This window comes from Gossypium hirsutum, chromosome A13 (assembly GCF_007990345.1).
Source record: "Gossypium hirsutum isolate 1008001.06 chromosome A13, Gossypium_hirsutum_v2.1, whole genome shotgun sequence".
Taxonomy (NCBI): domain Eukaryota; kingdom Viridiplantae; phylum Streptophyta; class Magnoliopsida; order Malvales; family Malvaceae; genus Gossypium; species Gossypium hirsutum.
Genome location: NC_053436.1, coordinates 3,089,041 through 3,101,903, shown reverse-complemented (window position 1 = coordinate 3,101,903; position 12,863 = coordinate 3,089,041). Strand labels below are relative to the sequence as shown.

Below are 12,863 nucleotides of genomic sequence, written 5' to 3'. Positions count from 1 at the left end.
TACTCCTAGACCATAGGGAATTTTGACACTCAATTCGTCATTAGAGACTGGAGCACCAACAATCGCATGTTCATTCAAAAGAGAGCGAACTTGATGTAAATAATTAGCGGCTATGCAAGATTCTTTGGAAAGTCGAGCAAGCTGGTCGCACAAACTAAAAACTTGTGTCCAAGAGTTATTCACATAGGCATTGTGGAGAGAGTCCCATAAGAGTTTGGCAATGGGAGCTACGACCAGAGTGTAGTGATCGTCATATTGATAGAAGCAATTTGGCAATCTCTATGTGTAGAAGTGCGTGATGAAGCTGGAGAAGAACCATTAAAACTGCCCAAACAAGTTGTGTCCACACATAAGCATGAAGACTAGAGCTTTCAAAGTGGCAAACTAAAGACTGCTAACAGTGATAACAGTGATATTGGAAGCCATTTGGTGAGGGTAGGTGGGCAGCCAGAGAGGATTTTACTCATAAGAGTGAAAAAAGAGATCCATATCTCCACGTGCATCAGTTTCATACAGAACTTTTAGGATCTGTTTCATTCATCGTTTTGAACTTTCCCTTTGTTCCTTTTTTTACTATTATTAAAGATAGTGGGCATGTTCAGTTATACCCATCTAAAAGACGACACAAAGTCCATATTTTTACTAGCTTGACAAAGATTTGCCTACCCTGTAGGCTTTATAGCTTCAAAAAGTTGCTCATTAACCAAGCATCTTGAAAAAAATAGACATATCAATCATTTGTTCACATTCTTTAAAATAATTCCCGGAATATTCGGTGGACATGTCTATCTATAATTGTATGCAGTTGGCAACAGTTGAAAGAACAAGTTTCTCAAACTGCCCTATCTTTTATAATAGTCATAAAATTCCATATACATTAATAGAACACCAAAATACAATATCCCCCTCTTGAATCAAAATTAAGAATACAAATAAACATATTAGTTTCTCTTTCTCTTTTAACTTGTGTCAAATTATGCTAATAGGATTTCGTTTAGCTCTTGGCTGTTATGCTTGGAATGTATAGTCTGGTATTTGACTCTGTTGTTGTTGTTGTTGTTAAATCCTCGGAGCCTTTAAGTAGAAACCTGGGAAGGCCAACCTTGTACCCTGTTTTTCTGACATCTTCTTGAACTTGTTCTCTGTATTCCCTGAAAGTAAATCTTCTGTAAATGGAAGGTTTTACGAAGCTCTCGATCAAAGAATCGTAAGAAGGGCAAAGGAAATAAGCTATGGAGTATCTGTCCGTTGTTGCATTGGAAACCACCTTGTGTTCCACGCTTTTGTAAACATCATTGCTCCATGCCTGTAGAAAATTATAGTTTGGGGATTTAGAATTTAGAATGATTAAATTAATAATATGTTGACAGTGAAAGAGAAAAAGTTTGGATTTGTTTGAACCTGGAAAAGGTCCCCAATGTTGACTATAAGAGCATCTTTGTTAGGTTTGACAGTCACCCATTTGGAGTCTTTCATGAGTTGAAGCCCTCCAACTTGATCTTGGCAAAGAATCGTTAGGAAATCGCTGTCGGTGTGGGGCACTAAACCGAAAATCTCCGGAGATATTGGACATGCTGGGTAGTGATTCAGGCGAAGGAAACATGTTTCGTCGCATATGTTGCTGATCGATGCTTGTTTCCAGTGGCCCAGATTTTCAGTCAGGATCCCTGCTAGAAGCCTCGACAGTTCCGACATGGCTGCTGCAAAACATGTCATCACTTCCCTGTACAAAACCAGAGGATTTTGGATTAGACTTTAGACCTCTAACTTAAAAATCCCCACAAAGGGAATGCAAGGGTGTTTTAACTTTTACTAGTTTTAGTGTACCTTAAAGATTTGAAGTCTCCATAGCAAGCTTCATCTGAGACTTTGGTGAGAGGGACATGATAAGCTTCGGACCAGGAGAATTGGTTAGGACAAGTAGCCCTAGGGCTTCCCCACCTGTAAGAATTATTCAACAGTCCACTGGTGGCTTTCGTTTCAAAGGGTGCTCGGAATAATTTCACTTGCTCGCTTCTCATCTTGTCGACTAGTTGAGAGCTAATGCCATGGTTCACCACTTGGAAAAAGCCCCATTCCGATGATGCTTTGCAAATGGCGGCAGCACAAGCTCGGCGAACCATTTCGTCGTCACTGCCTAAATCACACAAGTCAATCAATGGAAGCTGGCATTCTTCCATGGTAACTCGGGTTTGAGGTTCATCACATTGAGTGGAGTGGCATAAAAGTGTACCATAATGGTTAAGGAGAGGTGGGTCTGAATCTGAATGAACCATATTTGCAAATGGATATACAAAACACGAGTCTTGAAAATATATAAGTGTGAAATGCAGGGTGGACACTTGAAGGGGCAACTCTGTTTATATATGGTTCGGGGACAGAGAGTCTAAGAGCAAAGAGAACAAGTGAGAAGCCACCAAATGTTGACAGATGTCGAAAGGAGAGCGTTTCACTCATTTATTGTCTGAGACAGAAGGATTAAGCCTTTGAGCAGGATGGTGGGATAATGATAAGAAGAAAAGATCCAAACCTACCTTCAATTTTTGACTTTATTGAAAGCTTTTGATTGCGTATGCAAAGCCCCTTTCTAACATGTAAAGGTGGGGTAACTTTGTTTTTCCCTTTTGGCTATGGGGAAATGGCAAATGGGAAAACTCTAGCAGTTTTTGGATCCTTCCATGTTCTTTACACCCAAAAGAAATTTTGGGTCTTCTGCCTTTTTTCTATTTCATTGACTTTCAGGCATTTCTTTTGATTTTATTTTCCCTCTTCTGGCACCTTTGGGGGATTGATCAGAAAAAAGGAGATGATTATTTTAGTATCAACCTGACTTGGAATTCTTTGGAATGTATGGTTTTCTTTTTCTTAATTTTGGTGTATTCTAACAACATTGAGTTTTAATTAAATTCGAAGTGGTAAATTCTAAATAGAGATAGTTCTTTCAACATTTTTTTAAATTGTAATAAGCACGGCGGCAACAGCAGCGGTGCTAGGATTAAATAAGGGCCTGCCCAAAAAGAATTATTTTGTTTTTGAAGAAAATACTATTATTAATAAGCATAAACAATGTCAATAATCTCTTGCTTTAGTATCAAGAAGTATGAGAATTTGAATTTAATCTCTAACAATCCCACTCCTACTCCCAATTATCAAAAAGAAAATCATGAACAATACTAATACAAAGATCTGACACATGGTATAAACGATAGTAATTGCAACATTGAAATAATTTAAAAACAAAAATCCTAGCCCTACCATCATTAAATCAACCTGACAATAAACACCGATTAACAAAAAAAACTGTCAAAAGTCCCAAGAGACTCACCGCATCAATAATGCACAAAAAGCCACATCTCAAATGGCTTATCCTCCTCTTCATCATCTTAGATCTATCACCATCATGGTTGAAAAAACTGTCAAAAGTCTCAAGAGACCCACCACATCAGTGATGCATAAAAGGCCAAGTCTAAGATGGTCAATCATGATAAAGCCCTTTAAGCATGGTTCATAATAAATTTAATGACACCCTTATATAGACAAATCTTACATATATACTTGAACATAACTAAAAATTTAAAAAAAAAACCACAACTACTTTTAAATAAAACAAAGTAGACAAAAGAAAGCCACGAATAATATGAATAGAATAAAACCACGAAACTGTAGGCAAAACCACAATAATTTAGATAGAGATTAAAAACAAAATAAAAAGAAAAATGATGTTGAAAAAACCACGACAAGTAACCACGACAAAGCAAGATTTAGTTTGATAAGTTGCATGATTAGGGTTTTTCTATTAAAAAAAATGGAATTATAAATTAATACAATAGTAAAATTTTACTTTGACCTATTAAAATGATAAAATTTCGATTTAATCATTTTTATAATTTTGAAATAATAAATTAAGAAATGATAAAATTATATTTAATTAATTTATAAATTTATAATTTAGTTGTGACTCTTTAAAATAAATTTTAAACTTCATCTTTAACCTATAATGCTCGAATTCTAAACTTTATTTAATAAAAGTTAAACGTTGTGTGGGTTTGGATGGGTAGTGCATTTACCTGCGGTTAGTATAAAAATAATAGTAATAGTGAGATTAAATATTATAGTGATATTGTAACGTGAGATAAAAAATAAACAAACGCACTGTACCACACCTCATCGCCTATCCACACCCACCAATTAAAATTAAGTTAAAAAATTAAGAAACCTTCACCAGTTAGCCTAATTTTTAAAATAATCTGTTTCTATGATCAAATTCTTGCAGCACAAGAATCTTTAGGTCCTTGAGCAAGTTGCAGTTAAGAATTTTTATCACACACTTCCATGTGGTGTTTTCTAAAAAGAACAAGAATAGAGCCGTCAGGAAATAAGAAAAGTCTCAGTATTATCAGATAGGAAAAAGAGTGGACGACTCATCATTATTTTCTCATCATTCACACTTGATTCTTTCCTGTTTTGATCTCTGGGAAAAAGTGCCTTCTTGTTTTCTGATTATTTTTGTGTTGATGATTCTAATTCAGCTGCCGAAAGTTTAAAATAATTCCTGGAACTAAACCCTCCAACCGACATGTTTTAATATATTTTTCCAACAAATAAAATTAGGATTAAATTTCATCATACATCACACCAGGAAATAAGAAACTCCCCAAGAACATACATCTAGGAGTTCATGTCTTGCACTCAAACTGAAATCATGTCTAGTCAATTTCTTTTCATTTTCTTTCGTATGTTACTTTGCTTACCATCTTTTCCAAATTTACTAAAGTAGAATGAATTCTTTTCAAAAGATAAACTTTGACTGTACTCAAAATTCAACTTGATTAAATGCTTTCTTTTCAATTATTTTTCATATTATTAAAAAAATATTAAAATTTTTTATCATTAGACATAATGTTGGTAGCTAAATAGACTCTTCCAAATAATGTGTGGTAACCCTATGCCCATTAAAAGAAAGAAAAAAGAGAAAAAGGAAAGAATGACGGAGGGAGGATCCATGTGCTCTTTTGAATAGCATGTGATATGATGGGGAAATGAACTCGCCACCCATCAAGACTTTAAGTTCAGACAATGATTTGACAAAATGATTTCGTGCTTCACACCACTGGGTTGAATAAAATCTCACCATTTATTTATTTTTATCATATTCTATAGTTTTTAGTAATAACATGAATATAAATATAATATGTATATTAAAAGTAAGGTTTCATGTTTATTAAATTTCATCACTTCTCCTTCACAATTTAGCTTTTGTAGTGGTTTCCATGATGCTATAGATCTTCGCCTAACAGTAAATGAAAGTTTATAAATAAATAATAGCCGATTCTACTTTTATTTAAGTAGTAGTGTTCTTTGTTTAATTTTCTTTTTAGTTTTGGTTCTTGTTTTTGAATGTCCTCTAGCGTATTTATTAGATTTATCAAAGTAAGCATGTCACTAGATTTATTGAGTATTTTTATTTAAGGATTTCATCATGATTTCACATTGTGATAATGATTGCAAGATTAAGCTTTGAGATGATGAAGAAGAAAATAAATCATTCGAGATTTAGTTTTTCATGTATTATTAATGTGGTGGGGTTTCTTGAAGGTCTTTGTGTAATAGTTTGTGTTGGATATATAGCTGTGCGAGTTACACGGGCTGCCACTCACACGGTCATGTGCTAAACCGTGTGGATTTCACGAATCGCACTCCAAATATGCAGGAAAAGTAATTTTTAGGTTTATCGGGTATTTTAAGACCTATATATGATACAAATAAGAAAATAAGAGAGCCGTTATAGAATACTCAAGAAAACAACTCGAAAAACACCATTGAAACCAACTCTAAAGCAGATTTCCATCAAGTTTGAATATATCCTTTTGATTTGTTCGAAGTTTATTATGGGATTCTTTGTTTCTTGTAGTTATACTATTTTTTAAGATGTTTTTATTTTCTATCATGAACTAATTTTCTAAATACCTAGGGAGATGAACCCTAGGATGAATTCTATTATTTGATTTCTATTTTTACGCAATAAATTCTTAGATCTTGTTCTCAATTATGTGTGCTTAATTCTTGATTTAATATTTTTAGACTATTAATCCATGTTTGATGTGCTTGAATCAGAGGAGAAACAAACCCTATTTAAGAGTAGATCTAGTATAATTGAGTGGGGTTGCATGCAATTCTAGAAATAAGATGACATAAATCTACCGGATTAGAGTCAAATCTAATTAGGGGGATCCATAGATCGAGTTAATGCCACAATAGGGGTTTTAATTAGAAAGAAATTTTAATTAATCAACCTAGAGTCAGTTACTCTTAGTTTTGAAGAGAGATATTAACATAATTTAGGGATTTCTACTGATCAAGGTACTAAATGAAGGAATTGCATAATATAGATTGATAATAATAGATGAAGTCTAGGTGGATTCTTTCATGGGTATTGTCTTGCTTCTTGGTTGTTAATCATTTATTTCCCTGATTTGTTCTTCGTTGTGTTCTTTAGTTAATTAATTTAGTCAATTTTAATTTTAATCAATCACTCCAATTTTCTATTAAATAATAGAAAGACGGTAATTACTAGTACTTTTAGTCCTTCTGGGAACGATATCTTTACTCACTATAGCTATACTATTAATCGATAAGTGCACTTGTCTTAGTCAGATTTTTAGTTGGTTTACGACTGCATCACTATTAAAATAGCAAATCTGGAGAAAACTTGAAAAAAGTTTGATTTAACAAAATAGGTGCTCAAGATATTCAATGCTAATACTAGAAAACTCGATAAAATACTAGTCGTAGGAAGACAAAGCCCAAGAAAAGAAGGATTGGGTATGTTGATGAAAAAGGTAAAGTTGTTGTTGAAGGTCTTACTATCTTTTTCAAAGCTATAAATGATTTTCAAAGTGAAGATAAAACCAATCTATTGTGATTAATATTGACAACAAGGGATACTCTGAACCCAAGATCATTGTCATTATTGTGGTACACCAGACCACATTAGACCAAGATTTTAAAATACTGCATGAAGTTGTCAACACAGTTGCCTATGTCATCAACAAAGTTCACTTGAGAGCAAATACACATATGACTCACTATGAAATTTGGAAGGGAAGAAAGCCAAGTGTGAGGTACTTTCATGTCTTTATGAGTACCTGCTACATTCACAAAGATAGAGAGTATTAGGGGAAGTTCAGTTCAAGAGCGATGAAAAGATTTTCCTAATCTACTCAGATTCAAGCAAGGCTTTTTGAGTATACAAGTGAACTCAAAAGGTAATAAAATTTGTTAATGTGGTTATTAATGATGAATCCATTCATAACATTACCATAGACGAAGATGAAGGAGTGGCACAAACACTGCCCACTGCTCCAAGTACTGAGCTAGTAGTTAAAAGACTTGAAGAAGAAATTCATTAGAGATACAACATTCATCTAGAGTCGGGAAGAACCATTCTATCAATGATGTAATTAGTGACACCAACGATGGGGTAAAGAGGAGAAAAACCATGACTGAACTATAGGGATATGGTAAGGTTTGCTTGTTACAAATTTCAAGTTGAACCAAAAAAGTTGGAAGAAGCTTAAAAAGATAAGGATGGGATCCAAGCTATGCAGGAATAACTCCAACAATTTGACTGAAATAAAGTCTGACAACTAGTACCAAGAAATTTAGGTTGTAATGCCGTTGGCACAAAATGGATTTTTAAGAACAAGACTGAAGAAAATGGGAATATAACTTACAAAAAGCCAAGATTGATGGGCCAAGTGTACGCACAAGTTGAGGGAATTTAATTTGATGAAACATTTGCTTTTGTTCTTCAATTGGAGGCCATTTGATTTTTACTAGCCGTAACCACTCACCTTAACATCATACTTCATCAGATGGATGTAAAGAGTGCCTTCCTTAATGGATTCTTAAAAGAGAAAGTGTATGTTGCTCAGTTAAAAGAATTTAAGGATCTTGACCATCCTGATTTTGTGTTTAAACTCAACAAAGTCCTCTATAGATTGAAGCAGACCCTTTGTGCCTGGTATAAGAAAAACTCACAATTTCTTCTTAATTAGGGGTATCAATAAGGCCCAGTTGACAAAAAACTATTCATCAATAGGCATCAATGTACCTTTTTTATTGCTCAAATCTACGTTGGTGATATAACGTTTAGTTCCACATTATGAGTTTTAGGGAAAACTTTGTTAAGATGATGCATAACAAGATTGTGATGAGTATGGTAGGAGAATTATCCTACTTCCTTGGTTTCCAAATCAAACAGCTTGAGAATGTCATCTTTCTGCCATAAGAAAAGTATACTAAAAAATCGATCAAAATTTTTTGAATAGATAATGCAAAGCCTACGAGGGCACTAATGTCACTAAGTGAAAATATCAACACAGATGTAGGAGTACCTACTGTTCTTAACACTTATAAGAGTATGATAGGAAGCTTGCTCTATCTAACTGCAAGTAGGCCTGATTTGAGCTTTAGTGTAGGCGCTTGTACTCAATATCAATCCAACCTAAAGGAGGCACATGGAAAAGCTGTAAAACACATCATCAAGTATGTTCTAGGTGTACTTGATTTTGTGATATGAATGTCAAAAAATAGTGATATGAGCTTAGTCGAGTATAGTGATGCAAACAGGGTAGGAAACATAGATGATTGAAAAAGTATTTTTGGAGGCTATTTCTATCTTGGATGAAATCTTGTATCTTGGTACTACAAGAAACAAACATTAATCTCACAATTCATAGTTGAGGCGAATTATATTACAGTAGGAAGTTGTTATAATAGATGTCAATAATGGCAATAGAATGCTCGCAAAATAAAGAAAAATAAGAACACACAAATTTTCGTGGAAACCCTTTCAGGAAAAAACCACGGGTAGAGGAAAAGAAATTCACTAATGTTGAAAAACAAATTATTCAAGAAAAGTTTCGACTACATCTATTTAAAGGTTCAAAAACCTTGTTCTAGTCAATGTCAAATAAAACAAGGTAACCTTGATACATCATATGTTCCTTTTGATTATGTTGAAACTTCTGTCAATGAGTTAGAAACAAACCCTTCCTCTTTTGTTGGTTATTCTATCACCAATATTTCTGAGCTTAGTACTAATTCATCTATTGTTGAGAATACTAGTGTTGAACCTATTATAGTTATTAAAGAAAAGGAAAAGGAAGTTATGGTTACCAGAGTAACCACAAATCCAGACATTGATCTTGGCACTGTCGTTATTGAAGTTAGTTTCAAAAAGATTCAATTAATGCTCACTAAAGAGATAGAGTAGAGTTACAAAGCTTCAAAAAGAAATATGACTGTTGATGAATGGAAAGTTCATTTGTTCCCTTTTTCTCTAACGAGAAAAAGATCAAGCTTGATGATTGAGTCATTATCGAAGACAAATTCTGATGATGATATTCCTTTGAAGAAGCTTTAACTTGGAGGCATGACTCAAAAAAATAGGCCTAACATCCTTTTCTCTCCCAAAGAAAAGAAGGTTGCTAAGCTTGTTGGCCTTAGTCCAAGGAAAAAAAAGAAGAACTACTAAAGACAAAAGACCAAAATTTCCTCTCCACTACTTGCACCAACAAGTATTTGCTCTTTGCAAAGAAAAATTTTAATATAAGAATAAAACATTAATGAAAGGAGCTTTGGAGATAAGGGCATTAACATTCTACTTAAGAAAAATAATATGCTACAATTTGTTGCTTACTACAACCTTATGTTAAGGAGGTTGTTTAAGAATTTTATGTCAATATTATCAAGACCATTAATGATCCATCAAGTTAATTGTACCATAAAGTTTATGTTTGAGAAAAGTGGTACAAGTTTATCCCTGAATAAATAAAAGAACTATTCTTCATCCTTGCTCAACTGATGTGGAACTAGAGGAATCATATGACCTCATGGCCAAGACCATCACAAGTGGAGTGTATTGACTTGGCCAAAGGCAACTAAGCTTCAAGCCTCTACCTTGGAGCCTACATATGCTAGCCCATTTTTCGTTGCTACCAAAAACTAGATTTCCAACAACGAGAGGAATACAATCACTAAGAAGTTGGTCATTCTACTGAGAAAATATTATGATTGTAATCAGATCAATTTGGGGTAACTCATTTTTTAAGAGATCATTAAGCATGCAAATCGAGTCTACCTTAGGTTATGTTTTCCTTTCCCTTCTCTTATTTTCTAGATACTTTATAAATAAAATCTAAACTTGTTCTTGCAACTAAAAATATGGGAAAAAGCTTGTCGAATTAAAGTTTTCTTACAAGTGGCTTGAAGGGAAGTATTTTGAGGCTAATCCTGGAGTCATTCTTGGTGTTGAATCACAACCTGTGGATGCAGTGCCTATACCACTTGGCACTAAGACTCACACTCCTAGGCAACTGTCAACATTTGAACAAAGGATGCTATAACATAAGGATGATGAAATTGCCTCTCAAAAACGTGCCATTTAACGGCTTCAAGCTAATGCAAGTCGTGATAAGGCTTTGTGGAATGATTTGCAGGCCAAACAACTCCATTAACTCCTTAGCAAACTTGTTAAACAAAAAGGGGGAGTAGGATATACCTGCTGTTGCTTTTATTTTTTATTTTAGTTTTTAATTCTTTTTGAAGTTTAATTACTTTAGTTGTTATATTTTTGAACCCTTTTTCGAATTTAGCTTACTATTATATAATTCCTAGTATTTTAATTACTGATACGATCATCATATTTTATGGAACCAATGATTGATTTGCGTGATTATGTTAATAGTTAAGTATGATTGATTAAAATGAGTTAATTAGGGGGAACATTTGTATCTCTCGTTATGTATGTTCTTCAATTATGGTTTTCTTCAAAAATTTTCCAAAAAGGGAGATTGTTGAGGTAATTTTTGAGTAATGCCAAGTAGTAGTGCCTATTGGTGTCTAGCATTGCTTAGCTCAAAAACTCGTCATGTTTCAGATGACAAATTTTAACAACAAAAATCCTTAGGCTTTGATTCCAGTTGATACTTTGGATGTCTGTAAGCCTATCTATGATATCCAAAGTGGTTATATCTACATAATCTGGAGATTGGTTTGGATTGGATCAAGATTATTGACTTTCCAAGTTTTGTGAAACTGGATTGAACGGGGTAAAACTTGGAAACATATCATTGAGATTCAAGACTTATCCTGAGATCATTAAAAATATTCCTTATACTTATTATCTTGCTAGTTTCATGGAAAGATTAATTATAATTGATATAGTAAGTTAGTAAGTCTCGTTTTCTTATAAATTGAAGAGACTTGAATAGGTGTTGTACAAAGCTGAGAGCACTTATTTCTTGTTTATTGAGGAGTGTTTCTTGTAAGAGCATTGAGTTAAATAATCAAGTGAGTACTTGATTAATGTCCTAAGTTTTCAAGGGAAAACTTATTATTTAGATCTTAGGCATAAAGGTGATAAGACTAATCTAATGAGTGTTAGATGTTGTAATCACTTGTTGTACCTATTGCTAGGATAATGGATTATCTTATAGGCAAGACCCCAAAAACATAGGGGAACCAAACTGAATAAACATTGTTCTTTGTTTTTCTATCTTGTTAATACTATATGTCTAAAATAGTTGGCGCAGATCTTAAGCACTGCTAAAATTTGCTTGCAAATATCAATTTAAACATCAGTTTGTAGTAGTATGTGCCTATCTTTGTATTCAATATTATTTACGGTTTCTATTAATGAAATTTATTTTAAAAATTGACTTAGAAAATAATTTGTATTCAATTTAATGATTGCTGAGTTCAACAAGTTCAAAATATTTTATTCAAATAAGTTGAAAGACTATTAATTTAAAAATTAAATACTAAAAACTTCATTCAATTTCAAACATTTTAATCACCAACTATTTAATTAAGTAAATAAATTTAATTCAATTTAATTAAACTAATTTAAATAATTAAATTTATATCTCAGATCGCAATTAAACTCCAATCAATCATAAAATTTTTAGTATTGAACTCGTATATATTACAAAAGAAAATTGGAATCTCTTTTTTCTTTCCCAAATAAAATAATAAGAATAATAATAAAGTGATGCCGCCCGAAAATACAACCATCACATGTCATAGTCGTTAACTATATGATTAATTTAGAAAAGGTTAGTTATATGATTCATAATAAATATAGAAAATTGTTGGCACTCGTGAGGAATTTCTATTTTAATTAATGAAACAAAAGAATCCGGTGGCATATTATTATTAACAGAGTATCAGATGCTCTTGAAGACCTGAAGAAAACTAATTTATTATATCATACAAAATGGAAGCCCAAGGCAGGGATGTTTGACCATTACTAACTACATTATTAGCCTAATGAAAATTATTTTCAAAGACATTTTTGTTTTGGGGTCGGTTGCATTCATATAAATATTCGTGTTTGAATTTCTCTATTTTATATAGTAGGAGAAATTCTTTGTCTCAAGATGCATTCATGCATTTGAAACAAGTGAAGCCTACGTTAAAAGCAAATTTATATTTTAATAACAGAATTATATCATATGGTTGCTGTTAATAATTTCAACTTTTAATGTATATGTTTTGAATTTAGATATTAAAATATTTGTTAAAAGGTGTAGTATTCTTAAATAATAACTTTAGGTTTGACTTGATGTGCAGTTTTTTAAAACAAACTTTGACCTTTGAACAAATTTATGCAACTTTTTAGTGTTTTTATGTTTATGGTTGTTTTGTAATAGGTTAGGTTAAGAGATGGATCTCGTAGGGAGATGAAATTTAAAAAATATTGGAATTTGCAACACTTTTTGATGCTTTAAGTAGGTGTTAGGGCTTTATAATAGAGAAGCTAAGAGCTCAAGACAATGAAAAAGATTTAGAAGAGAAAG

General features: G+C 32.8%; 1 protein-coding gene across 2 annotated transcripts; it reads right to left on the bottom strand.

Moving 5' to 3' along the window:
* Positions 1–819: 819 nt before the first annotated feature.
* On the bottom strand, positions 820–2,770 carry LOC107913496 (gibberellin 2-beta-dioxygenase 6). 2 transcript variants are annotated; one of them, XM_016842106.2, is made up of 4 exons: positions 1,828–2,770; positions 1,402–1,723; positions 1,268–1,306; positions 820–1,151 (listed from the first exon to the last, which is right to left on the bottom strand). In XM_016842106.2, exons 1-4 carry the CDS (start codon positions 2,274–2,276, stop codon positions 1,077–1,079), a joined length of 885 nt encoding a protein of 294 aa, XP_016697595.1. In that variant the 5' UTR covers positions 2,277–2,770; the 3' UTR covers positions 820–1,076. The 2 variants fall into 2 exon arrangements, with proteins under 2 accessions (XP_016697595.1, XP_016697594.2); XM_016842105.2 differs by having other exon boundaries at positions 820–1,306; positions 1,828–2,761.
* Positions 2,771–12,863: the final 10,093 nt, after the last annotated feature.

Bases quoted from the DNA above. Each gene is read 5' to 3' on its own strand.
- LOC107913496 (XM_016842105.2), bottom strand. From the start codon at position 2,276: ATGGTTCATTCAGATTCAGACCCACCTCTCCTTAACCATTATGGTACA. The intron at 1,724-1,827 runs GTACACTAAAAC...GGTTTTGTACAG, and splicing joins GGAGACTTCAAATCTTTAAG to GGAAGTGATGACATGTTTTG. The intron at 1,307-1,401 runs GTTCAAACAAAT...AATTTTCTACAG, and splicing joins ACATTGGGGACCTTTTCCAG to GCATGGAGCAATGATGTTTA.